General features: G+C 42.1%; 1 protein-coding gene across 7 annotated transcripts in view; it reads right to left on the bottom strand.

The window, feature by feature from the left end:
* Positions 1 to 17990: 17990 nt before the first annotated feature.
* MEMO1 (mediator of cell motility 1) overlaps positions 17991 to 23753 on the bottom strand; it is a 29842-nt gene continuing 24079 nt past the window's right edge. For all 7 annotated transcript variants that reach the window (XM_052806826.1, XM_052806822.1, XM_052806827.1 and 4 more), the window contains 2 exons: positions 21600 to 21704; positions 17991 to 20275 (listed from right to left, as the gene is read on the bottom strand). In XM_052806826.1, the coding sequence (XP_052662786.1) occupies positions 20144 to 20275; positions 21600 to 21704 (237 nt within the window). In that variant the 3' untranslated portion in view covers positions 17991 to 20143. The remainder of the gene's footprint in view (positions 20276 to 21599; positions 21705 to 23753) is intronic.

Genomic DNA, 23753 nt, shown 5'->3' with positions numbered 1-23753 from the left:
AGATGGAGAAAGTTAAGAGAACAGCACAAATAACTACTGATCTAGAAAATATGACTTAATAAGAAAGATTGAATGAACTGGGTTCTCAGGCCAAAGGAAAAGAAGACTGAAGAAGTCATGAAGATCTTTTATGTCCTTAAATAAATATAGGGTTGCTGTACAAAGAAAAGGAATAATGTTTCCCATAGTCACAATGAAAAATAATAGGCTTAAGTTCTGCAAAGGATATTCAAGATAAATATTAAGAAAAACATTACAATACTAAGGGTTACAAAGTGGAGCCTGTGGGTTCCCCAGTGCTGCAGGTCTTTGAAACACAAGTTTGTCAGGAAAGGTGCAAGTACACTTGATGCAGCCTTAGGGCAATGGACTGACTGGTCTCAAAAGTCCCTTTACAGCCCTAGTTTCTAGAAGCCTGTGAAGCTGTCCAATTTAAGCTAAGATAATATTTGATAGTGGATTTCAGCCAGCCCACGTGGCCACCTGTCTCCAGTTTAAAGAGACAGGATAATTTACAATAAGCAGTTCTTTATAATACAGATTTATAGTACTACAGTCAGGTTTGTAGATGGTTTTACTTGAAAATTATGTAGATGACACTATTTATAACTCCAGATTGTAGCTGCTATTTGTTTTGCACCTGGGTTATATTTCAGTTATGTCTTGAACTTTTTATTACTTTGTGCATTTTCACTGTTAAGGATCTGCTTGTAAACCATTATGTGCCTCGAAAACCTTGACTGAACTCAGATGGGCATAGTCCATCTGAATAGCTTTTATAATCAACAAACTTTGTTGCCTCACTGTTCACACACGCATGGTTGTTTATGTGTATGCTGAAGAGCACAGGCCCTACCACTGATTCCTGAGAGATTCTACTGATGTCCTTTCTCCATCAAGAAAATTTTGTTTTCTATTATTCAACCAGTTACTAATACATAAATTATCTTCCTTCTAACCTCCTAGCAATTTAACTCTTTTTTAAAAGCTTCAAAGGAATCTAACACACATCCTGACTTTTCTCTGCACAGTATGGGACCTTTCCTAACATACCACATTTATCTATGTGACTACTTCTAGTCTTATCTTGTGCCATGTCCTCAAGTGGAAGTCAGGATCACTGATCTGTTTCCTGGATTAAAAATTAGTGTCACATCTGTCATCTTCCATTCCTGTGGCATCACAGCTGGGGTATTACACCCGGATGGATTATATATCTAAGTAGTAGTTTCGTGACTTTGTATCTGAGTTCTAGCTATATTCAGAACTCCAGTGTGAATACCTTCTGGCCGGGCCGACCAGCCATTATTCATATTATCAGCTCTGAAGTCTCATTTATTCATTCTTTAGTTTTAGGAAGTTTATTTGCCATAAGGAAAGGCTAAAGTCCAACGTAGCAGACAGCAAAGCTTTTTCTGCTAGCCTTACTGCCATGGCCTGTTACCTGTCTTGCTTGCTGCTTTTACTCCTTGATATCATATCAGTCCCATAGACTTTTGGCTGGTTTCTGTTAGAGGAAAATATATCATGCTGGATCTGACAGCTCGACACAGGCGAGGCTGCCACAGCTCCATGTCCCAGGCCAAACCACTAGCGAGGCTGAAAATGTATTCCCAGTAGGTACATGCACACAAAGCACCCCAGGTCACCTAAATCCCTGCCTTTTCCCCACCTTTGGTTTCTCCCCTAAACATCTGGTAAGAAGTCACGTGCAATTCCAAACTGCTCTTCCCCAGCATCCCATAATGTGTCCTACAGCCCCAGGCAGTGACCTCCACAGTCCGAAAGGAGATCCAGACAGCTGTTCCCATGACACCTTGTGATGGGTTTCAAGCCTGGACACTGGGGCTGAGGCTTTCCTGGGACAGCCCTGGGAGGGGCCTGGAGAAGTTGCTCCCTCATTCCTTGGGGATCCTTAATTTGGGTTCTCCACCTGCCCTTGTGCCTCTCTGCTCCTCTGGCATGTGGAAATGGACCTTTGGTGGGCTGACAGCTTCTGTGATGGGCCTGGGAGGAGCCGGGCAGGGTGTTATATGCCCCTCTGCCCCGTCTCTCTGTGCTCCTTTGTGGGTATGCAGACAAGCTTTTATTACATAACCTAACAATTTCCTCCTTCTCATGTGTTTAGCAACATTTAGTATTAGCTTTTGCCTTTAGTGACTTGCTCTTTAAAATCTTTTTTCTGGCCCAACTTTTTTTTGTTTTCATATTTAACTTGACCGATATCATGCTTTATTCCTTGCTTGAAATAACCTCTTTTTTTTTTTTTTTTTTTAACCTTTGTTAGCTTCTGCTGTTTAACCACACTGACTTCTTTGGCTTATCAGGGGTCTTTCAGAGTTTTTATTCATTAGAGAAGCACATTTATACTCAGCTTCTAAAATAGTGTTCTTAAGCAACCTCTGTGATGCCTATAAGCATATTATCCTCAGTTTCCTTTTAATTTATCAAACAGCTTCTTCACTTTTACATGAATCTCTTTTTTAAAAAGTTTTAAGTCATTATTGTGGGATTTGTGTGTTTGTGCGTGTGTTTGTCTTTTTTGTTCCTGCCAGAAGGCTAGATTTAATACATTATGATCCCTTGTATGGGGTACTACTTAAACAGTTACCTCTTGAACCACGTGCACTGCTCAGGACTGAATCAAGAGCTGTGTCTTTGCTGCAGGTCCTCTAAGGTCGTGGCTACAGTGTGACTTCAATAACTTTAATTAGTTTGCACTGCCACTGAAGAGGGTGGTCTTGCCTTTCCTCCCTGCTGCTGCTCCTTCCCTCTGGATCAGGAAACAGAGAACTAACTCAGTAAAACTATGTGACACTTAACAGTGCCATTTAAAATCTGCTGCCTTTCGCTTTGGGAACAGCGTGTTAAGCTGGGGGTTGAGCCATCAAAAGCTCCAGCTCAGATCCCTTTCAGGTTTGGCTGGGGCTGAAAGTGTTGCCAACAGCAAAACTTTAAAAACATGGCTTAGGCTCAGCTCTGGTTCAGGTTCCTGGTCCTAGCTTACTTCAGACTCCTTGGGCAACATGTCTTTTGGTCTGTCACTTGCCATGCTTGAGCGAGAGTGCCTATAACTGGCTTCTAAAAAAGCCAGTCTAAAAGTAGAGAAGGTTTATCAGGAAGAGGTTCAGCTCCTCTTGGAAGAGCAGCCTTTTGCACTCTTCTGCAGTTGGCGGGGAAAGGCTTTGGCCTCTGCAGCTGGTAATTTTATTACAAAGAGAAGGAGATAGATAGAAAACATCACACTTCTTACCAGCTTTGCCAAAAGCACTTGAAAACAACTTCAAAGAAGGACAGCCCCCGTCCATGCTCAGAGTGCAAAACATCCCTTTGCAGGGAGTTAAACCAGACCAATGAAATTGGGGAGACACATCTTCTTTGATCATTTGTTGCACAGACAAACTCCTCAGTAACAGTTTCTAGGTTAATTAAATGTTACTTTTGTACTGACAACAGCTGAGCTTGTGTTCAAGCCTCAGAATTTGTTTCTGTGGCTGAAAGCTTGCACTCTCTCATAGTTGCAGCATAAGACACAAGCCTTCCAGCTAAGTAACACACAAACATAACAGCAAACAGCAAGGTGCGAGACCTGCCTTCCTAGCTTAAGTATTGGTAGTGGGGGAATGAGCTTCCCATGTCAGAGAATCAGTTATTTTCTCTAATTTATAATCATGAATGCGTAACTCTCCAAAATCCATTTCTTTTCTGTAAGGGAAAGAAGCATGCATTCAGTTTTTATGAACTTTCCCTTTTTTTCCCCAACTGCTCGATTATCACACTGGCTCAGTCAACTCACTTACTCTACACAAAAGAAGAAATGGGGAGAGAAGAGAAAACAAGTCTTGCCTACTCCTTTTACGATTAGGAGTAAGAGGAACGAGTGGATTATGTGTGGAGGGCTCTGGTTGCTCTGTTACTTTCCCATGTCTGTATGTCAAGTCTTGCAAAGCTTAATGATAGCACAAAAATCCTGCTGTCATGGGAAAACCATTATTTCTATGAAGTGCTACTTAGAGTCTATCTGAAATAGTTCCTGTCATAAGGGAACACTTAAGACAGAAGGTCAGCTGTTACTTGGGCAGTGTCTCCTTTAGCTGTACTTTGTTCTGGGCTTCCAAAGTGGTTCCAAAGATTTCAAAAGGCTTCAACTACAGGAATGAACTGGGCTTAAAAATACCCTGTGGTGCTATGAATGTCAAGCCCCTATATTGCCAAGCCTGACTGTGAATGCTACCCCTGGAAAAGTGCTTCTTTCTATAGCTAGAGACACCACAGGTAGCATCTGGTGCTACAGTGCAAATACTGACTAATGCCCAGCAGCGTCTCCAGAACAGATTCAGTGCAGCCAGATCTAGGGAGGTTTAACTGACAAATGGACATCAGGGTCCTAATTTCCAAAATGTGCATATGGTGAAGCACACACTAACTGAGCTAGCATATGCAGGGTAATCCTATTTACAGAATTGCCAACTACACATGTCCAAAAATCACAAATCAGGCTTTTCCTTTACATAAAGGGGCTAGTTTTAAAATAATGAGATTAAAAATGAAAATACTCATGACCTTTTGCTTGTTTGAACCCTTTAATCAAAACCAAGTAACAATTTCCAGCTTCTCTCCAGCTCATGACAGCTAGAAACTGAAATACTACTTCTAATCAATTCTGGGCTTGTCCTGTGTTCCCTGGACTGTGGGAGTCAGGGCTCTAAGAGACCCTCCAGTAGCATGATAATTGCAATAAAATGCCTCAGTTCCACAGAACACACTCTTGACAGCAGAAGGGCAGATCTGCTTATGAATTTCATTCTAAATAGCTGTTGGATTAAATTCTCTTATCCTTCAGTTATCTAAGTTTAGGAAACTGTGTGCATCTCCAGGGATGGGCTCAGGCCTCTCACACCAGCAAAGACAGTCGAGCTTTCAGTCTGACCAGTGAGGGTCATGAAAAACCATTACTGGCGTTTGTCCCCACTACAGGGCAGGATTTCTGCTGTCTTTGCGCTTGGGAAGGCACAAACAGCTGACAGTGCGGCTTTCACACAGGACCTTTTCCAATGGGGCCAGTCTCTTTTAAAGTATCTGAGTGCTTTGCAACCCTTTTGAGCTGGTATTTCCAGAGAAATGAACTGCAAGTCAGCTTTTAAATCAATATGTGGTGAACGAAAGCCTGCTGATGTTATGACCACCACTTGTGTTTTTACATAGAGACATGGAGCTTAGGACATCTGTTTCAGTGAAGGTGAAGTGCCGGTAGTTTTTACCATAAAGGTAATAGATGGCAGTAAAATGAAGGCTGTGAGCATGTGGCGAACCCCAATAACTCATACTCAGTTACAAAGCACTTGTTCCTTTTCTCCATGAGGTTTCTGTCAGGGCAGTTTTATTCCAAGGCAACAATTTTAAGTAACTGTCACAGGGTCAGGAGCCACCTCCCTTGGGCAGAGGCAGTACAGACGCAGCTCTCCAAAGCACAGAAGAGACCAGGCAGGAGGAAGTATAACTCAGAAGGCCAGTGAGGCTCCAATCTGTGTTCCCAAAATTATTTTTGCCTTTCATCCAGAGTCTAGGGTGCCATGTGTAAGAAGACCTGCCCTCTGTGCCCAAGTGTACTCGCTCATCCTCAGCTACAGACTTTCTTGCTGGTTCTCTTGAACGTGGGTTTGAATATTCTCCAGCTGAGAAAGGCTTAAAACTTATGTGTCTCATTTCCTGAGCATGTGTTCAAACCACTAATTTAAAATTTAGGCATTAACACCAATGCTTTTTTTTTTTTTTTTTTTGCTTTTAAAGGATGCAGTGAGCATTGTTTGGTTCTGAAAATGCAAGATGTCACCACCAGCCCTGAGAATAGGACCCAGGTCTGGGTGCCCAATGTCTGGAGAAGGGCACTAACTCCAGACTTTTCCCAGTACATCTGGTGGCAAACTCTAGAGGCTCCCTGACCCGTAATATGCCTGGTTTCCAATCCTCTTTAAAGGGTGCCAAACTTTCCATGTCTCCTGTATCAAAAAGGATGAGCTCCAGGTTCTGGCTTTCATGTTAGTAGCCCTGATTGACTGCTGTAGCCTCGCAGCCTTGTAACACACTTAGGAGTTTAGAGACAATCGTGCAGGCAGAGTATGATGGACCACGGATCCACTTTCAGCTCCTCCGATCCACAGGCCAGCACCCTGATGGCTTTCCCTCGACATCCATTGCACAGTGAGGCTTGGCTTTGAACAGGGCAGCCTGGAGCTATTACTTCTCACTGCCAGAGAATAACCATAGAGCATTTAAAAGGAAATAAAGTGTGTTCTAGAGCATTTCAGGTCATCCCATTGAACTTTAATAGAAATGATGCTTCTGCTGGCAGGTACTCTATGATTAAAATACCACCAGAAAATACATGTTTAGTGAAATTATACATTTTAATAGATTGCTATCGCATAGCAAGAGCCTGATTAGTTTCCTTTTTACTAAATCACCTAAGACTTTTCCATACAGATTTAAGAGGCTAACCTGACTTGGAAGTCTCAAAAAAGAAAGCACTTTCTTAATGCAAAGCAGTCTTATCTAAGGATTTAATTTTAGGACACTCTTTTTGTAGAAAAAAAATTACCATTGCTAAGAACACCTTGTGTATTGTCACTCTAAACATAGATCTGCTTGCTGGAGGAATGCTGAATACTCTGTTCCTATCTTCAGGGCAAAATAATATTTTTACTTCAGCATGAAACGATACTCAAACTTCAACCCCTTCATGGTTCAAGATAAGACAATCATCTTGCCTGTTGCAGACAGAAAGAACTTCTGTTGAACTGACATAGAATAAAGTTTTCTTATTCTGGGACAAATTTTAAAATGGTATTCCTTCTCAGGTTGAGTATTTGATGATGCTAAAATAAGAAAAAATAACAGATAAATGTTTATTTTGTCATAGACAAAATGTTGCTTTATTCTCTGAGCATGACATCACATCCAAATAACATTTCAGATTCCCAGAGCAACGTAACAATCCAGTCAAGTTCCCCAAAAATCCAAGGGGATTCACCACTCAGGCCACCATGAGAGTGGGATCATGCTTTGAAGATGGCAAATTCTGTGTTTTATTAAAAAATCCTGTGCAACTGTTTGTTGCAGGGTGTCTCCTGCCTTTTAAACTTTTCTGAAGCTGATGCCTGCACGAGTAGCATTGCTCTGTAAGCAGCAGGACTGATAAAGCCCGGTTTCATGTGTATTCACCTCTCTGTCTGACCCATTCTGCAGACTTTCTGGAGGGTCCCCATCTCCTCCTCCTCCTTCTCCCATAGTGCAGGCATGCAGCCCTGTGCTCCTCGGCTGGGGCTGTGCTTGGCTTCCCCCCACTGCCTGCTCCAGGCAATGCCCTCGGCATCCCAAGCTGCTGGGGCAGTTGGCAAGAGCTTTACCCCTTTGCAGCAGGTGGGATGAGTATAAAGTTGCTAGTCTCGTGGGGGAAGCAGCGACAGTGGTCCATCATCATCCCTTCAGGTGTTGCACTGAGCTGGGCATGCTTGGAGCCAGAATCTCCAACTTTGCCTTTCCCCCACGGATGCCCTCCCTCATACCAGAGACCAAGGCAGACGCTGATATGGTACCTTCCTTCAGCACTAGCCAGAGCTTGTGCAAATCTCTCTGTGAGGGATATTGTGCTTTGTTCACAGGATTTTTTTTCCTTAGAAGTATTTCACAACTATGAAAGGAGAAAAATTGCTCATGCCATCAGTTCTGTCTGCAAACTCTCTCTCACTTCTTGGCAGTAGAATTTATTAGTGGTGCTTTGGCACCATCATGCACTGCCAGGATGAAAAGATCATTTGTTTTAGTTGTTTCTAATGAATATACAATTTTAAATAAGTTTTCCACATAAATTAGACTTTTACACTCTTCAGTAGTGCCAGATGGACAGAGCCATCTGTCAGAGATTAACACTCATTAAAGGACCACTTAGTATTAAAAAAAAATAACAATAATGTAGCATTCCAAGAAAATTTTTGCTTTGTACATTGGTTGAACTAAACAGTTGCATGTGAAGCTGCTCTTGTTTTCAAAGATCAGCATTTATGACTGCTTGTATAATACTTTACTGAATTGGAAACAAGAGATCATTGGATGATTACCCCATTTTTACAGCTTGGGGACATTTCTGAGGGTCTCTGATCTGGGATGATGCTGCAAAAAAAATTGGAAAGTGAGAGACGGCATGGCCATCATACAGCTGTGGGCGAGTCACAAGCAAATGGGGCATTGTTGCAGGAAAGGGAAGCCCTGAATAAAGTGTCTTTCCCTTTGAATTGAGAATAAAAACCTGTATGAAAGTTAGCAATAACGTTGTTTAGCTGATGAGCATTTCTGTTGTCCTGCAGTCTCCCTCCTGGAGATCTCATTTGTATTTTCCCTCCTCACTGTCCCACTACCAGCCCAAGCCTCGCACCAAGGGAGCCCAAGCTCAAGCCTTGCATCTCTCTCACTTTGCACCAAGGGCTGAGGGAGAGGCCCTTTGGCCATGACAGCCCATGCTGGGGCTGCACTCCTCAGGCCACCACAGCCACCTCCTGCCTTGGGGACCCTTCCCCCTGGCCTCCCTTTCCAGCCACAGCCCTTTTTGGCACCCAAACACTGGTGCCTGGATGCTCGCAGAGGCTGTCCACCCGGCAGGGCAGCAGCCGAGAGCACGCTGGTGCTGCAGCAATGAGTAGGAGTGTAATCCTCAGCAATTAGGAAAGGCAAAAGGTAAACCCCCAGGTCTCCAAAAGCTCAGCCTGCCTTTTCAGTGTTAGCAGTGCAGGGTAATAACTTCCTGGCAGGAACTTGTTTGTTAAAGGGGGTCTGTCTTGTTAGGTGCAGCGATTTGTGTAGTCTCTGCATTATGTTATACTTTATGGCCACTGGAGGTGGGACTTACTGAACCAGGTAGTCCTTTACCTTCCCACATTTTTATCACTTAAATCTATCAATGCCAATAATGACAGTGTTTAATATATTTTTTTTCTGTTTCCACTGAAAGGGTGAACTGTGATCGGACAGCTGACAGAACTGCCATCAAAAGACTGAGATTTCAGGGTACTAAAAAAAGAGAAAGCTAGCTAAATTTATCTAAAAAGACCATTTAGATAAATTATATGTTTCCAAACTGGCTGTGCCTAATGAAATTCCCCATAGGTATTTCCACCACTGGCAGAAGCTATCTATCTCAGAGCTGGCTGAGGTTACCTGAGAATTTGGGGAGGGTGACCAAGGTCATGCAAGCCTGACCAAGGGCAAACGGAGTGCCTAGCTTTATAAAGATGGGACAGATGAGCAAGGCAACAGGAGACCAGTTGGCTTAACTTCAGCACCCAGAAAAACACTGCAAGAACGAACCAGGCTACTTGCAAATACATGAAAGATGCCAAGCAGATGAGTGATGGCAGACACAGATTAATGAGGAACTAATATAAAACCCATTTCAGGTTCCTCCTGTGAGAGGATAAAAGTGGAAACCATCATTGTACGTAAGCAACAGATGTGCTTTGACTACAATAAAGCTTTGGCATTTTCTCACATGGTGTGCTTATAAGGGGAGGTGACTTGAGTCAATGTGACACTAATGTAAGGAAAGTTCAGAATCGGTTAGAAAACTTGTTTCAAAGAGTCATTGTCAGTAAATCCCTGGTCAAACTGGAAGGGTGCACCAAGCATGGATTCACTGAAGCCAGTCTATGGTACTATACTGTATCTTCATTAATGCTTTGGATACTGAGAGCCTGGAGCACGATTATTAAATTTGCAGATGACAGCTAGGGTGGAAGGACTTCCAGTACACAGGAGCCAGCCTAAGAGTTCAAAATGATCTAGCCAAACTGGAGAAACTATCTAAAAAACAGAAGGCAGTTTGATAAGGACAAGGGAAAGTGCAAACCTGGCATGTGTTTCTGGATGAGCAGACATTTGACAAGGCAACACCTGGCTACACAGCCATTCTGCTGAATTTAGGTGTTAAGTGTGTGTCACGGCGCCTTGCTGCTGCAGGGAAGGGTGAACATCATACTAGGTCACACCATGCAGTAGTGAGATGTGTGAAAACACAAAGTGGTACTCCTCCCATTTGGCACTGGTCTGGCCTCAGCAGAAATGAGTCATTTGGGATGCTACAGTTTGAGGAAGCATTGACCAGCGGCCTGGAGGAAAGCAGCAAGAGCAACTAGTCATGGTGTAGGAAAGGATGGAGAGAACTACGGCTGTTCCTGCCAGGGAAGAAAAAACTGAGAGGAGATGCAATAAGGCTTTCACAATCAAAAACAGTAGCTGCAAAGGAGATGGGAGACTTTAACAAGTCTGCTGGGATAGCAAGACAAATGGGATTAAATTGCAGAGGAGATCCCAACACAAGTGCCCCCCAGGAAGGGCAGCAAAGCCCTGGCATGACCATGCTGGGGGACTGTGGGTCACTGCACCAGAGGCTTTTCATGGACACATTGGAGAAACATCTGCCAAGGGCTATTTAAGTGTGTGGACTCTGAATGAGAGATGGCGTGGCGGACCTCCCAAGTGTCACACGATATAACACTGCCATCTCTCCACATGCCTGCGAGCAAGAAAAAGACTCTGGTAGCTGTGGTGGAGGTCACTAACATTCCTCTCTTGCTGCTACCGAAAGGAAGTCAAGTACCATGGTTTCTGTTTTAAAGATGAGGAAACTGAGGCACATATCCCTGCTTGGCTGGAAGTTTGGCATTTGGTTGAGCACAGAGCTGGGCAAGAAGGCCAGCGCTCTCTGCTCCAGGATGTACAACCCTGTCACCAGGGATCTGGTGGAGCAGTTGCCCAGCTGGAACATGCTTTTTGATAAAATTATCAAGATTAGAGCCAGGGCTCATTTTTGTGCCTATGTTACGTTGCTCAGGGAAATAGTTAAGAAAAACCTTGTGTTTTGATTTATAGAACAGTTTAGAAAAAGTTTAATCCCTTTCGTGAGGTGTATGCATAAGAGAAACCTGAAGATTTCATTGCATTTCATTTGCCTGTAAAATTGATGCATCTTTCTTTCTCTCCAAGGGGGTCTTTTCTACCCTGTAAATTTCTTTCTAGAGTTACACATTGCAAAAGGTGAGGTATTTGTCTGTTATGCCAAAAGGAAGAGGGCAGTTAAAATAATAGACTTAATTCTTCTGATCTGTAGACGGAAAGGCTGAAGAAGCTTTGACCTCCTTTGAAAAATCTCAGGAGGGCAGAAACTGAGAGCTATTCCTAAAAACATCCTTACAAAGCATTTTGAAATCCCTTGATGACAAATACCCCACGGCAGTGACCGTGTCAGTACCTAACTGTGCTGTATCAGCAAGATTGCAGCCAGCGATTGAGGGATGCAACTATCCCACATCACACCTGGGCACTGTGTCTGGTTTGGTACCCCAGGGTCAAAAGGGACACTGAAAAACTGGGCAGACCCCAGCAGGGGTGGAGGGGTAAGTGCACCGAGGTGGTTATGGGGTGGGAGATCTTGGCACATGAGGAAAGGCTGAAAGGATTGGGTTCATTTAGCTTAGAAAAGCAAGGGCTCAGCAGGATTTCATCCCAGTCTTTCAGTGCTGGAAACATGCAGGACTTGGCTTGGCAATGCCCTACATCACCTAACCTAAGGCCCTGCTTTCAACATGCCTTGGCCCAGCTGCTCTTTCTGGCCCCGGCCAGGCTGGGCTTTCCCCCAGTTTTTGTTTCTCTCAGTACAGCAAGTTGCTGGAGAGTTAAAGAGGCAGCGTCTTCACAGGATTGTTTCTTACCTCTGCTTTACCTTTCCTCCTATGGAGATACAGCTCTGCAGTAGCAACAGCCGGCAGCAAAAGGGCATCTTTAGCATCCTGTGAGCTACACCCATGCAAAGCAGCTGTATACAACACAGACACAGCAGCTACACCACCCGTTTTAACATACATCTCCCTGCTACTGAAGGTAGAGCTACACCAGTGATAGGTCTGCAGTGGCATGTCCCCAGAACGGACTAGTGATGGCACGCTCCAGCCATATGAGGTGCCAGGGCCTGGATGCTGGATGCTCACCAGTGGCAAAAGCAACTCAGCAATAGAAAGTGAAGAATATGAATTTCAAAATGTCATCATTGGCCCAACTCTGTTCCAGCTGGAGGCAGTTGGAAAAAAGTGGACACTGTCTCTTTTTTTTTTTTTCTTTTTTTCTTTTTCAGCCCAACTTTTTAGTCCCTCACCTTCTGACTTTATTTTGGAACACTGCTTAGTTATAAAATAAGCTGGATCCAGCCTGAGATTTCTCTCTCAGATAAGATCAGTTCAGCTAAAAGAAACTCTAGTAATGGAAAAGCTCATATGTCAAGAAAATGGAATCTAGCAGTATTTAAAAGAAAAAGAGAGGGGGAAAGGGAAAAAAAAAAAGCAGCAGCTTGTCTCCTATTCCTTTTTTAATGAACAAAATAATCTCGTAAAATCAACTAGCAGATCAGATAAATGAAACTTCTGCTTAGGGTTAGAAAGCATGGACATTTGTGTCCAGATACAATTTGCATGCATCTTCATCTCTGGTTTTGTTCCACTGCACGAGCTGCCAGCAGCATCCTTCCACAGTGTCTCCCCAGGTTACAACGGCTGAGATCCGGCTCCCTCACCACCTTCATATCAGCTCCATATCTCCTTAAGAATGCGAAGTTTGATCCATCTCCTACTGCCTTCAGTAAGAGCTTGGTCAGATGCAGAGGTATTTTTTTCAAGCTTTGAAAAAATAAGTATCTGTGCAGAGGTAGGATGCTCTAACATATGTGGACAAGTGGGTGCCCCCCAGGGTGGCCGCCCTCCACTTGCCAGGCCAAACCAAAGCACACAGACCAAAGTCCAGGGACCGTCCTGCCCCTGAGTGCAAGGGCGGGAGATGCCACAGAGGATGCTCACATCCATCCTGCCTCCCTCAGCTCGGGTGGGCGACAGCTCCAGCTGCTGTCTGGGGCCCACCCTGCTGAAACCTGTGAGACCTTTGCCACCAACTTTTACTCAAATGGGAGCACATCCTTAACAACCTACCTGAAATGCCACGTGCAGCGGAGCTTGGGGGAAACCTTTCCCTTTCCTCACGCAGCCCGTAGCCCAAGCTCCCACCTCACCCCTAACGGAAGAAGCTTTGAAATACCAGACAAACCCAGTGAAGTAATTTTTGCATAACTTGCAAAACACTGAGAGATTACGAGAGAGCAAGAGGGTCTGTGTCCAGAGACACAGCTGGAGGTCCACCACCGCTTTACTTTGAATGTTTGCTCATGAGCTTTGTCAACAAAAAAATTTGTATGTAACAGATGTCATTGCCATTTTTTACTGTAGTTGCTGACAGAGATAACTCATTAGGTGATGATCTCCAACGTAAATTTTTTTTTTTAAGGATTTTTTTTTTTTTTTTTAAACCACGGCATTGCAAAGCGACTGTTGAAAAAAGGGGCTCTTGGATATGGCCACAAAGTTCAGGACAAACTGGAAAACGAAAGGCTGCGATATTTTAAAAATAACACCAACTGCTACTGCCTCTTTAGGGCTAGAAACGTTGCCCCCTCCCGCCGGGGCCCAGGGATTTCTCCTGCCCGGCAGCTCCGCTCCGCCCCGCCCCGCGGCCCGGGCGGGAGCGGCGGGAAGCACGACACTGACACCTAGTGTCGGCCAGCCCTCTCCCGCCCCAAAATAACTCGTTTCAGAAACAAAAATCACTGAGGGGAAAACCCCCTTCTTTCCGCAATACTTTGCCGTGAGCCTTGCTGAAGAGGGGCGGCCAGGGGCAGCCCAGTGCCGCTGGCTGAGGGCAGGGCTGCCCCCCGCTCGCTCGCACAAAGCCGGTTGCTGCTGAGGGCAGCAGCAGTTGCGGGGGGACCTGGCCCACATTTGAGAGGGGCTTTGACAGCTGGGAAGCACGTAGTCAGGAGAGGGAGAGGAGGTAATGGCAGCAGGAAACTCCCATTTTCCAGTCAACGACTGTGCAATGATGGGAACACATCCCAGACCCCCAGCACTTTCAGTCTTGTACAAGACTCCGATGGGAACACATCCCAGACCCCCAGCACTTTCAATCTTGTACAAGACTCCGCTTGCACAAGACTCTTACTAAAAAGTCCTTTCTCTAGTACGAGCAAAGGCAGGTTTTTGCAAGACTTACTGATCAGAAGAGACTTCACCTGCATTTAGTGGAAAAAGCCTTTCCCTCTGGACCAGGAGTCCCAAGTCTGCCCTGAGGATCGTCTGCTCCAGTGAGCCCCACCGAGGGCACCCACCGCTCTGAGGGCTCCTGCTGCAGTTGCAGAATAGGAAGCCTTCCAACCCAGGTTTGTCCCAGCCTTTGTGAGGGGGTTAACCTTCTGGTTAGTTTTCCCTACTCTTCGTAGAAATATACTTACACATTTTTTGAGTTTTAGGGCCTTGTTTTCCTGGGGTTTGGTTTTTTTAAATGAACATGAGAATACTCTTGCAGTTTCCATAAAGTACAGGTTTACACCTGCCGCAATGCATCTGTTATCCACTTTACTGGAATTATTTTCCCACACAACTCCAGTGCTTTGGACTTGGCTTGGAAATACACAGGGCACACATCAGTAATGCATCCCGTTGACCTGCCACCCAGGTAACTTCTTTGATGGATGAAACACCAAGCGCATACCAGAGCTAAGCACTTACATACAATAACCAAGCCAGTTTATTTCAGAACAGCTTGAAAGCAGCATTTGGTTACATCTCAGCCCTGCAAACAGAAAACCATTTCTTACAATGCAGAAAGTGTGATTTCTCCCTGAAAGTAGTTGTGACACCAGTCAGCATTTCCAGACCAGCCATTTATAGCAGACATCCTACTGACAGGTTATTTGTAACACTGGCTCTTTGGACTGTGATCATAAAGGAAAATAGAGATTTTTATCATAAAAAATATGCATGAGCTCAACACCAATTCATCACACCTGAGCTTAAAGGCTCACTCTTCAGACCTTTATAACAATTCCTGGAGACAAACGGAAAGTCATTTAAGTATCAGCGGACACATCCCAGGGGACGCCTTCCCCTACCTGGCCGTGCAGCCCGGCAGCTCAGTCAAGCCTCTGCCTCTGCGGTCCAGGCACTAAGATGCTAATAGTCCACTTCATGCTCCAAGAGTTCAGCAGAAAAGCATAATAAACACCTTTTACCAAAGAAGGGACTTCACCCAAGAGCACTGCTGTTTTCAGTCTTGTGAAGCTGTAGTCACAGGCTCAGGAAAGTAATTTCTCACTGTTTTAAAATTCACTGGAGAAAAAAAATCTGAGAAGTTTAGGTTCAGAGAGTTCCTAGTTTAATGCTTAACACAATGTTTTATTCCTCTTGTCATTTAGGTCTTTGTCATACACAGAGCAGATACTGTATCACTGAAGTCTAAAGTTTCATTAATGGCTTCACTCACAGCAGATTTGAGGCCCTGGATAATTCTTTAATGGGATTTAAATTAAATTACTAGAATTAGGATATATTTTTGTTTGAAAACAGTGATTAACTAACTTTGGTTTCACAAGCTTTGAAAAAGGTATACAGAACTGTTTGTAGTGAGTACATATTTACATTAATGTCAATGGGGATCAGAGGGCTGAGATAATTATTTCTCTTAAATCCACCAAGAACAAAGCACATTGCCTTAGAAACCTGGGGGCGTGGGGGTCCATCTGTCACCTTCGAGTAAAGGCCAAGACACCTTTATTTACCTGTAACTTAAAGATATCAGCATAGGATTCTCACCCTTGAGTTTCAACAAATCGAGCTACACTTGACAAAATACCTCCAACGTTTCTTCTCTTTGAAGTAGCAGTAACAGGCTGTCCACCATTGCATCCAGCCCACAGCTGCACTGGGCAATATTTTGCAGCATGTCAGCTCCCAAACAGGATAGCAGAACAGTTGCTGACATTAAATTGGAAAAGCAACCATTTTATTCCCCATCTATGCCCATTCTCCTCATTTCTCTGCCCTCTCCAAAAAGATCCAAGCCTCTACCAAACCCACCCCCCCAACCAACCAAAACCAAAAACCAGAAGCAAACAAACTGATATAATCTCTTTCTTAATTTAGAGGTATCACTACCACGGCATTTTCATTCCTGGGGTATAAGCAGTGGGAGAGGCGCCTCTGACCCTGACGTTAGGGAATTCACACACTAAAGAGGTACCAGACAAAACAGGAAGAAGCCAATGCTGAGTTTTCAGCTAATGCTGGAATAAGATAACCCCCAAATGACACCAGGCATCTGGAAGTTGTCTGCAGTATGCATCGACAAATTGTTTTCAGAATTAGACAACAATCAAATAAGAAAAAAAAAAAATTGAAATAAAAGCTCTAGAGACAATTAGAATAGAAGCAATGGATTTTGCATTACTGAAAGAATAAAGTCAGTTCATCCCTACAGACCAATTCCAAATCATGTTTTGCAACCATCTATTTGAAAAGGCCATCTGGCTGCACTGTGGGCCCCAAACCATCTCACATCTTTGGGGTGCACTAAACTGGATCCTGAAATTTGTTTTTCTTCACACTGAAGATCTTTTCATAGGCTAGCTTCAAGGGTTAATTTCAGAAAGTTTCTTCAAGTAGGAAGGCAAGCGGTCACCTATACAAGGGACTTTTAACATTTCTCCATGAACGTAATAGTTTGGGCAATTTTTGAGAGTGGATCAGACGCTAGTTAGCACAACTGAACTCAGCCCAAGGAAATAACAACTGCAAATCATGGTGACTGATGTAATTTGACAGCAAAGCTTCCTTTGATGCAGAGGAAAGCATTCTTCCTGAGGGAATAAGGGGAAAAGGACAAACACAAAGTGGAAAAACCCTACACCAACCACCAAAACGACATGCCAGAGTACCGGGAAACCCCGGGTGCAGGCGGCAGGCGGAAAGCCCCCATTTCAGCACTTGAAATGCCAATTCAAAATTCCCAAGTAAAGCCTACAGAAATACCCAGAACCCCCGAGACACAGCAATGAGCCCCTGAGCGGGAAATGGCGAGAGCAAGAGCTAGGCCTAGAAACGGGGCGAGCTCGGCATTTCCAAAGGCTCAAATAACAACATTGGACCAAACCCACTCGAGTCATGATTTTTAGAATAAATAAATGAAGCCAAACAGCCGTTATGAACTGGTAGCGATCTCTAACCAGCACCACACACGCGTTCTCAGGCTTGGTGAAAGGCGAGAGGTGGCTCCTGATGCCCACAGAGGCATTCGCCGCCCAGGAGCTGCTCACGCCTGCACTTTCTCCTGCTTAGGCCGATCTAAACTCGGAGCAATAGAAGACCTACTGCTCCATTTCAGTGTCAAAAACATCAAGCTGAAAAATTAAGAATTCAGTAGATGGTACTTCAAAAGCACTTTTTAAAGACAGTATTTAAAAAAAATAAAATCCATAAAGTTCTTTTGTGAACAACGCGAGAACAGAAGAACAAAGGAGTATTTTAATCAACATCTCCACACACTGAACATTTCTCTAAAATGCTAAAATTTTACAATGAGAATCACATCCCTGGCTGGAGTAACCGCACCAGAAGAGTGGTCAAAGCTCAGTCATCCTACGTGTAGGAGAAACCTCCACAAAAGTGAGCAAGACTGTCAATATTCAATATTGTCTAAACCAGACACTCCTTGTCCCAAAATGCTATATTCAAATGTATATTTAAGTGAGAATAAAATGTGTGGTAAAGCTAAAATAATGAAACTATAGTCTTGAGTGAAGATCTTTTCAGGAGATTATTTGCTTTTCCTTCTGACACATTTTAAACTGACACACCAGGAAACTGAGCACTGAAGTAAGCTCCCTCCAACCCCACCAAAAGAGAAAAAAAAAAAAAAAAATAGTTCTCTGAAGTCAGATTATTTTCTGCTTTCAAACAAACAGGGTTTTTACAACAAATCCTTCTAAGTTAGAACAGCTTTCACAAAGCTTTAAATTTCTCTGAGTGGGCTTCTGAACTGTCATTGCTGGTTATTATTAGTAGGCACAGAAATTCCCATTTTAATTAGAAACTTTATTTTGAAATACATTACACAGTTTACATGTGAAGTGCTTTCACTGTAAGATATTTCATAACATTGTGCTGAGCAAAATGGCTGACCAATTTCCTTGAAGCTCTTCCAGTTATGTTTTGTTTTTATTAAAACTATCTTACAGAACTAAGATGCAACTTAGGCATTTGTATTCATAAGCTAATTACTATGTTTACCTTAAGGAAAAGATATCTACTTAACCATTCCAATTAACTATGTGTTTCAATAATGATGTTAAGCATTCAGCATAAGACTGAAAGAAACCCAAGTCGTAATTAAACCTGTATTCACCAAAGATTAAAAAAAAAAAAAAATCTTCATGATCAAACTACTTTTTTAATAAGGCACAGTCAGACAAGTATTTATAAAGACTGGCTACCAATTCAGTTTTACCTGCACAGCCTTCCTGCTGGTCCATCAAAAGTAATCTGAAAGTTGTTTTCCCTGTCTGCTGCTGAGACTTTTCAAGAACAAGGCAGAGCAGTAAGGCAACTAAAAGAACAAACATGCAAAGGACTTTGGCATTTGGGATGGATTCTGAACATCTGCAAAGTAGTTCATTTTGTAAATGGAGCATTCACCTGTTATTATTAAAATGGTGGCCAACTGTGATAAGGAAAACAGAAGTGGTGCAAGCAGTGCCTGTTTGCAAAAGGGTATTTTAATAGGAATAAACAAGATGTCTGGTATGCTTTCAGGTGAAGACTTTGCATGTAGCAATTCCCATAACTTTCAAAGATAACCTAAATTGAATTCTGAAATTCCCCTCTGCCACTCAGAAAAGCTGAATGTACCAGGAGGTTGCTTGACAGCAGGTGAAATACCAGGGAATGAAATCTCCATTTAGATAATGAGCCAGTACTGCCATCCTACTTTGCATTTCTTATTAGAATGAAAGGAAGCCTTCAGGAATGGTAACTCAAATAATTACACCATTATTTTGGCTGGAAGAAAGTTCAAGAACTCTTAAGATGTGATGATGTTTAAAGAACATGAAACAATTCTACCCACAGTCAAAGAACAAAGAATAAAAAATAAGAGAAGCCTTGCTTTCCCCTCCCCATTAAATCTTTGAGGAATAATTGCTTGAGCTTAGCACTGTATGGCTTCTGTTGCCTCTGAATGCTTGACAGATACTCTAAGAATTATCATTTTCAAGCTACTGTTTGTTTTCAGTTTTAAGTCATTTCAAATAAAAATACTGCATCTATTCCACTTTAATAATCAAACTGAGCATAAAAACCATTAAAAGTGTATTTCTGATACAAATTTGTATCACACACTAAAATACTATTTTATAGCTAATTGTAAAACAAAAAGAATTAGAATTTATAAAAGTTTTTAAAAAATTCTTTTGCACAGCTGAACTCATAGTGCAGGTTTAAGATTTAAAAAATCTGTAAAAGAAGTAGTCATAACAAATGCTGAATATAAAATACATTCTAAAATATTTTACAGAATGGCTGAATTACCAAGCATAAGAACTGAGGATAAAGGATGTTAATGACAAGCAGCCACATACAGAACACAAAGCAATAAGTTTAAATCAGACTATTTTGGTTTGTGTAGCCCTTTATTAGCAACTAAAATAGAAGATATCTGTTGTACATCACGGGTAGTAACTGACTATACTGGAGTTTTATTATATTCTAATACAGGACCATTTATAAATGCGTTGTTTTCCTTTTTTTTTCTTTTATTAAAAAGCTTCCACCCCTTTTTCCGTTTACAACTTGCAAAACTATTCTGAAAGCTGAGTACATGTGCACAGGTCTGCAAAGAGTGCAAATTTAGGATGTGGTAAATGCTTTACATGTTGTATTTGTAGGGACTGTCTACCACCATGCCTTCATAGCCATCATCATTTAAAAAAAAAAAAAAAAAAAAAATCACAAAATGTTTTGATACCAGCCTTCCTTCCATTGTCCTAAACAAGAAAGCATTTTTAAATGAGTTGAAACTAAGGAAGGACTACACCTACTACAAAAGAAGAGAGTTCTATTAGTTTGAGGTTTCAGTATACCCAAAGACCAGGGACTGTATCTTTGTAAGGGCTAGGCCAGGACCCCGTATACAGAGCGTGTGCAGGTGCCATCCCTGAGCATTCAGCGGTTCAGTGGACCATAAGTGCTCCAGCTGCATAACTCACTGAGCTGTCTTGCCAGTTTCGACACTGGCTTGACTGAGCATAATTCAAAAATGAAAAGCTCATATTCATTCCATTCTTCTGGAGCTCGTTGATAGCCTGAAGAGAGAAAAAACAGGTGTTTAAAAAAAAAGGTATCTGTGAAATTATGACATTTTCTAGATCTCAGTCCTCTCTCCTCCCTCCAGGGGTCCTTGCACATCTCTCATAATAATATAAGCACCTCCGAGTAATTTGTGGACCTAACCCATTTCTGTGCCATTTCATTTACTGACACTCCCCCTGCTGCACTACCTACATCCATGCAGTTCTATAAAGCAATACTAAACAACCTTTCAAAATAGATCCTTTAGAAACAATGCTTTCAGTTCCATAGGGAGTTTATACAGAAACACAGATGTAACAGAACAGAACCCAACTTTTTAGATCGCATTTCTGCCATTAAGGAAAAAGAATGTATGAAGATGATTTATTAAAGTGTGACAATTGGCAAAAGTGAATGAACAGAATTTAGCTCAGATTCACTGCAAAACTAATCATTATCTGAGGTTAAGACTTGGATATTTTTGCAGAGTTGTCATAGTACTGAGTTTTGATATATGCATCCCCAATATTGATATTGCTCATACAAACTTTTATATACTCCACTTTAAAAGGTGCCTCTATATGTTATCCATATAGACTACATTTCCAGGGAATTAGGTTTTCCCTTTTAAAAAGGTTAACATGCTTCCTGTTTCAGATTTGAATTACAGTAAAAATACAGTAAGATTCACTCAAGCAATATGACAAATCTGCAGCACTCCAGCAGTGCTGTAAAGCAGCTGTGACCCAATTTAGACAACTAAGTTAAACCAGGTTTATGTCTGCACTGCATCACCAAAGCAGAATACAGTAACTAGAAAGTACCAGTTAATCTGAATTCTACTTGCCATTAATTTATGAGTTAATGGTGCACTGCACTAATACTTACAGATGCAATCTCTCATCATATTTGCAAAACTCAAAAACGCTGCCAGACATCACAAGGCACTCACAATAGCTAGCTAATAGCAATACAGAAAAAATATATATGTTTGTAAGTACTGATTCAAGAGAGTAAATATGTACTTCTTCAGGGAGATAGATTTATATGTTTGTTTATTTAGGGCCAAGAGAAAGTGAATTATTGTATTTCATTGAAATTCAAAAGGAACGTGGTACCTCATCTCCCTTAGGGAACTGAAGACCCTCAGCCCTTGTAAGAGCTTACATTTGTCTATATGCAAGACATGGAAATTGGAGACCAAATTGAGAACACTTGGAAAAATAAATTAAGACTTGTCATTTTACAACTAAGGAATACTCCAGCAATATTGTGTTTAAAACAAATGTAAGCATTTTGCCCAAAGTTACATTTTTCAACAAATCAAAAGTTACTTACGTTTAATAATACGCCAATAGGATGTCTTCCACATATTGTATTATGGTATTTCTTCAAGTAATTGCTAAAAGATACAGGATCTAGCTGCTCTATAATGCTCATACCCTGAAAAAAAAAATTGATAGCAATGATTACTTCACACATTCATAAGCAGGTGTTTATACACCACCTATTTATGACAACACAGAATACTTCAGGAGGAAAAAACCTCCACTTTATATCAAGGGTATCAAGGGAATCTCAGCATTTGAGCTCTAGCTTGTAGTCATCTTGTTGCCATCCCTTGCCAAACTAAAAGTGCAGGAGCTCTTCCAAAGCTGTCAATGATCCACAGATCTTTGAATCTATGAAGCTATCTTTGCAGATACCAGTGAAGCTCATGTTAAAAAAGCTCCTCCCGCAGACTAGCTGATCCCCACCTCCAAGGATGCCCTACTTCCATAGGATTTTGTACAGCAATAACCAGACAAATTTACTAAAAGGGCAAAGCAGGAAGAAGTTTTGCCTCCATCTCCTCTACCTGATAACAGGGCTCAGGGCTGAGCACTTGCCTGGGACTTCTGGATGTCCAAAAACCCTAGACAAATCATCAATATACACACATGCAATTCAAGCACGTAGCAAGTGTAATATATCCTAGACACATCAAGCTTGCAAGGCAGTTGTTCTGGGCACAGGCTGGCCATCTGCTCAGAGCATAAAAAACAGATCCAGAACATCTCTAAAGCACTAGAAAGTTGGTGCACGGCAGAAATATAAAAGCCAGGAGATGACGCTTCCACTTTACAAGAGGCAGTCACATATATACATCCTTTTCTCCATCCACAGTAAGACCCATGATCCCATGGAGTCATACTATGAAAACCAGCACATGTATGGAAAACAAAACCTTCCACATAAACATTTGCATTCTTAAAAGCAAAAAGAATCCTACAACTCCAGATACAGCCTACTCTTACCCCATTCCACAGAGTAGATCAAATACAGTGAAAGTAGTTTAAAGCAAGTCTAAATCAATTATTGTCCAGGTTTTCTCATGGCTTTGCAATTTTGCCTGTATTAGACTCCATTCTCTTGTGTTTTTCCCTCTTCTGAAAATGATTAATTCCCTTCACCAGGTAAATGAGCTCCAGACACTCCCTAATTCAGTAAGAGACATAGCTGTGCTTCTCACATGTAGCTGATGAAACTGGAAAGTTTTCCTTAGAGACTGAAAAAATCCATACACTTTGCATGGGAACAACAGGAGACTGATATTAGAAAGGGAGAGAATTTCTCCTAAGGTTTCTGCAGTTGTCCCAGCCCCTTCCCCTGCTTTTGGAAAAGTATGGGTGATAAAAGGAGAAACCATGGTGCAGGAAGCAGTCAGTCTGTCTAAAGACTCCACCTCAAGAGTGAAACCTCTTGAATACTCTGCAAGGGCGTTGGCTGATCTGGCAGATACACTTAATTATTCAGACTGGATCACAGCTTACAATGGAGGAGCCTGAGATTCCCAGGAGAGTCAGGGAGGATTAGGAAACAGCAACCATAACCACCACCTTTATGTACTTTTAATTAAAAACAGACATAAGATGAATTCATAGAGAGATAAATTTTATGGAAAAATAAAACCAAACTATGCTGACCAATTGCTGGCAAGAGCTCAGTTCTTCCAGGGTCATGGAGAGGGTGTTTGGACCCCTGGCTGGTAATTACAGCTGTTACTCATTCCAGATCTACAGAACCTAAATGAGTGCCAAAAAAATAAAGGTAGCTATTCTCTAACTAGCAGTCATTACACAGATACCATTGCATTTCTGAAGTTTAAACAGCATGTCTTTGAACCATTCATTTACTTGTAAATTGTACATGTCAATACACAGCTAAAGAAAGGAGAACCAAACTTAACTATATACTCAAGTGAAACTAAACACACATTATTCAGATCCTGAACAGCTCAAGAGAATATATTTTATCCATTTGTAAATCCATTCATGACTTTTTAAAAAATGAAAATGGCTGCTCCATTGAGAGACTCATTTTATAGCTGTAAGTCACTGGAACATACTGGGCAAAGGCATTTGAGCATTTGTCTCGAATGGACATGGATTTATCAGAATGCCTAGTAAGCTTATTTCAATGCACAGTTCAGCACTGCAAAACATTTAGAGC

The sequence above is a fragment of the Harpia harpyja genome, chromosome 13, assembly GCF_026419915.1.
Source record: "Harpia harpyja isolate bHarHar1 chromosome 13, bHarHar1 primary haplotype, whole genome shotgun sequence".
Classification (NCBI taxonomy): Eukaryota; Metazoa; Chordata; class Aves; order Accipitriformes; family Accipitridae; genus Harpia; species Harpia harpyja.
Note: the sequence above shows the minus strand (reverse complement) of the source record. Positions and strands in the feature narration are given on the sequence as shown.